Below are 4,277 nucleotides of genomic sequence, written 5' to 3'. Positions count from 1 at the left end.
TACAATGATATTTGATTTGATTTTTTATAACCCATACAACAACAATAACAAAAAAAATACAAAACAAAACAAAACAAAACAAAAAAAAAAAGAGATTTGAGAGTAGTGGAAGAAGATGAGAGAATAAAATAGTAATAGACTAAGAGAATAAGATAATGAGTATTTATAGGAAGAGAAATGATGAAAAATTATATTTAGAAAAAAGAGAGTTACAATTTTAATTTATTGTTTTTGTTGTTAATACAATTGATTAATACAACTTAGTGGAGAAATAAAGTTAATGCATAATTTATAGAAGAAGCTATAAAGATTTCAGTTTTATATTATGTGAGTTAAATGTGAAAATTAATTGTTTTAAAATTTGTGTTTTAATATAATTTTTTTTTTTGTTAAAATTGCATTGCCAAGAGGACCAATAAGGAGAGACTGAAACTCTACTTTTATATATATGATTTATCTCAGAGTGAAGTGTAAGGATAAAGTTATTATTCTTGAGAGTGGTATCAGTCTTCGTTTCCTTGTGTTGTCGATTAAGATCCAGAGCCATTCGTTATCCTCTTCTTCTCGAGGTAAGGGCGGTTCTTGCTGCTGATTCCTTCCTGACTAAGGTACGGACTCGGTTGTTCTTACTTTTTTTTTATTCTTATCGAGTAATCTCTCTCTCTCAAACCCTAAGTATCTACTCCGCTTCTTAAGTTTATCGAGTCTGATTTGAATGTTTTTTTTTTCTTTTCTTTATGGTTGTAGGAAAAAATGTCCAGTACACAACGCGTCTATATTCAGCCTCCACAAAGGTCTTTGTGTCTCATCTTCCGCCTCTCAAGTTCTCATTCAAACCTGTTTTGATAATCTTCCATTACTTCCATTACTTCAACCTATTGATTGCATTCTGAATGGTTCATACAAGATTTTATATAATTTGATATTTATAAGTCTTAACTGTTTTGATAAGTTGTGAAAATATATATGAACTGATTGTAAGTAAATTACGTTAAAGCGAGAGATTGTTTTGATCATAAAAGATAAGGGACACATGTATTATTCTTTATTTGGATAATAGCAAGTAGAAGGGGTAAACAATCTAAGGATCAATGACCTTCTTCTACATCACATAGAAATCCTGGAAATAGTAGAAGCTAGCTTAAGACTCTAGCATTTTTTTGTCATATACACGACAATTATTGAAAACAGAAAACAACAGCGCACATAGTTCGTGGATATCTTTGTTATGCAGTTTACACTACATTGAGATGATCCCTTGGTACATAACTCAGAACATGCTTCGGTGCAAGGTACAACAGCTCCATTCACAATTTCACTTGCATCTAATTCACCGAAACCAATATTAGAATTAATTGATTTTCTCATATGCTCCATAATTCAAATAATAATAATAATAAAATAACAATAATATTAATGAGTTTCTGTGTTACCAGAGTTGTCGAGAGTGGCTAACGTACGACACACGGAGGATGCACAACCCAACTTGCAGTATTCGCTAACTGCATCACCTTAAATAAAATAAAATTAAAAAATAAATATTCTAACTTGCATCAAAATCTTGGTCCAACCTGTAAATTGATATAACTTAATCAAAACAAAGAAGAAAATGTGAAATTAAATTAGCCAGAGTTTTCAAGAATGTCACGTGGACCCGGAGGACATGGCCCCTCAACAATTTTGCATCCACAAAGTTTTGCACAAGTTTCCCTAGAAGCTCCAGTTAAACGGCATACATTGTAACAGTTTCTAGCGGTCGTGTTTAGGCAACAACTCTTTGCTTCGACTTGAATCTGCGCCATGACAAGACTCATTACAAGCACACTTAGAATCAAAGTTTTGCCTTCCATCTTTCGATTGATCGGTTGTTTGATTGCAAAATGTATATGTGGAGAGTTATAAGCTTGTATTGATGAAATGGTGATGAGACAAAGCTCGTTTAAATACTAGTTGGTCTACATTTAGCAACCACAAACTTCGTATGATACACTTATCATCACATTAATTATCTGTAGACTTTGTGTGTACACGCTGCGTGGTACCAAACCTTATCTTAATGGTATCTAATTCAGACTAAGGATATGTAGTTTTAATCTATTCGTCTTTTTCTTTTTGGATAACCAGAAAAAGAAAAAAAGAAAAAAAACTATTCAAGTTTTGTGTTACTTGATATATTTGAATCAGGATACTTTAATAGGGAGTCACTATTCCGTATTAATTATGATGAAGTTCTTATAATTAGCTTTAAAATATATGACTGAGTAGAGAGTTTATATTATGAGTATTTCTGTCAATAAATTTTTGTGTTTCTTTATATAATTTCTTTATTTTGGTTGTAGAAATTTCTAGTTATAAGTTATAACCAAATCTCTTCTAGACTTCTAGTTATGTCTAGCTGATGGCAAATTAAATTATGAACAAAAAATCCAAATAGTTTGTTACAACACGTGTTTTGTGTTTATTTTTGTTTTTATCAATACTTTGTATACTAGAATAGGACCCGTGATAAAATACTGGTTGAAATAATTTTTTTGTTTATTTTGTAGTTTTTATTTAAAGCAACATATATGTCCTTTTTTATACTACTTTTATTTGTTATAATTTTTTTTTTTCTTTTTGGATGAAACATTATGTCATAAAATCATATGATGTATATGATTTATGGAAAGAACATCAATTTTGTAAGATCAAGATTATTAATTTTTTGTTATAACTTATATGCCATGAAAAATGTTTATGTTTTTCGTTTGCTATTTTTTTTTTTGTTTTTTTTTTGAACATGTAAATTATGGTTTTTATAAGTTTTGTCGTAAACATGGCCCAGTAAAATGGTAGAAGTGAAATGTTTGTTTATATGATTAGGAATAACTATATTATTCTTCCGAATTAATATGTCAATAATAGAGACGATGATTAAGGTACTTAATTAGGGATATATATACGATTTTTTCAATTTTTTTGTAGTTATTATGCTTTGGGTTCAAGATTCTTTGTGGTTATTATGAGTAATACACCTAAAATCCATACTATCCTTAGTTACCAAAAAATCAAACTAACCAAAAAAATCATTTCTATATCTATTATATAGTCTACCAAAAAAAAAATTCATGTACTTCCAAAACAATATATTACGGATAATATTACGTTGGTACCAGATGAATGCTTGTTGCCATGATTTGATTGTTTTCATTGAATCTTCATTTAACAATATGGATTGGTTTATTCATGGTTTAGGAAATTTAATGTGTATTTAAATATTTGAAAGTAATATTTCTGCATATTTGGCTTTTAGAATAGTTCATATCACTTGTTTACAAAGGTAATTGGATGCGACTCCACTCTAGCACGACGCGCCAGCTTGTCCGCATTACAATTTTGTGATCTGGGAATCTGAATTACAGAAAATGATAGGAATTCATCCTTATCTTCTTCAATCACGTCCAAATATGTGTTGAAAGCAGGCCACTCAGAAGGCGAATACACCATCTTAACCAAATCAGAACAGTCTGTGAAAAAAATAACTTTCTCATTATCCGCACTAATCATACACCGCATTGCCCCAAATGAGAGCTTCCACTTCTGCATGGAAGGGTGACAAGCTACGGCGAGAATTAGATGCACCCATAGTGAGAGATTCTCCCTCAGGAGAAATGCAATGCCATCCTCTGCCTATAAACTGGTCAGTCGCCTTCCAAGATACATCCACAAAACATCGATGGTTGGTTCCATATCCATTAACCACGGCACTAGTATGAAACGTAGAAACAGAGAAAGGTTGAAAGTCACCCTGAGGTGAAGATCCTACAGGATCCTCCTGGGCCAAAAACGCAAAGCTTTGCTTCCTCTTCCGCTATCTGTAAAATCGCTAATGGATTGGAATCCAAATTGCTAAATAATTTATCATTTATGGCCTTCCAGATATACCAGAGAATCCACGGGAACACGTCCACCGAAGGAGTGTCATGAAATCTCCAAAATAAAGAATCCATGTTTTCATAGACAGAGTCTGAAGGAAAACAGCCCGAGGATGTCAGGAATGGGGACAAACCCCAAACCTGCCTAGCCGGGAGTACATAAGAATAGGGCATGATTGACTGCCTCCTCCGTCCCCTCAACAAAGCGCACACTCCATATCACAGCCTAGTCCACGTCGCCGCAGATTAGCTGTTGTTGCCATACAACCCGTAATTGGTTGCCACAAAAAGTGTCTAATTTTTGGTGGACACTGAATCTGCCAAACAAATGCCTGTAGAGGAATAATATTGGGACCGGAAACA

At 32.7% G+C, this 4,277-nt stretch overlaps 1 protein-coding gene and 1 long non-coding RNA gene across 2 annotated transcripts; one reads left to right on the top strand and one right to left on the bottom strand.

Moving 5' to 3' along the window:
* The first annotated feature begins 470 nt into the window (after positions 1–470).
* On the top strand, positions 471–1,975 carry LOC147943791 (uncharacterized). The gene is made up of 2 exons (XR_015557034.1): positions 471–608; positions 748–1,975. It is a non-coding gene; the product is annotated as an uncharacterized LOC147943791 (long non-coding RNA).
* LOC104787182 (DELTA-urthionin-Uf1a-like) lies at positions 1,008–1,926 on the bottom strand. The gene is made up of 3 exons (XM_010512715.3): positions 1,628–1,926; positions 1,434–1,511; positions 1,008–1,325 (listed from the first exon to the last, which is right to left on the bottom strand). The coding sequence occupies exons 1-3, from the start codon at positions 1,848–1,850 to the stop codon at positions 1,150–1,152; spliced, it is 477 nt and encodes a 158-aa protein (XP_010511017.2). The 5' UTR covers positions 1,851–1,926; the 3' UTR covers positions 1,008–1,149.
* Positions 1,976–4,277: the final 2,302 nt, after the last annotated feature.

Source organism: Camelina sativa, chromosome 5, assembly GCF_030686135.1.
Source record: "Camelina sativa cultivar CO46 ecotype springtype chromosome 5, ASM3068613v1".
NCBI classification, from domain to species: Eukaryota; Viridiplantae; Streptophyta; class Magnoliopsida; order Brassicales; family Brassicaceae; genus Camelina; species Camelina sativa.
This window is presented reverse-complemented; position numbering and strand designations above follow the sequence as displayed.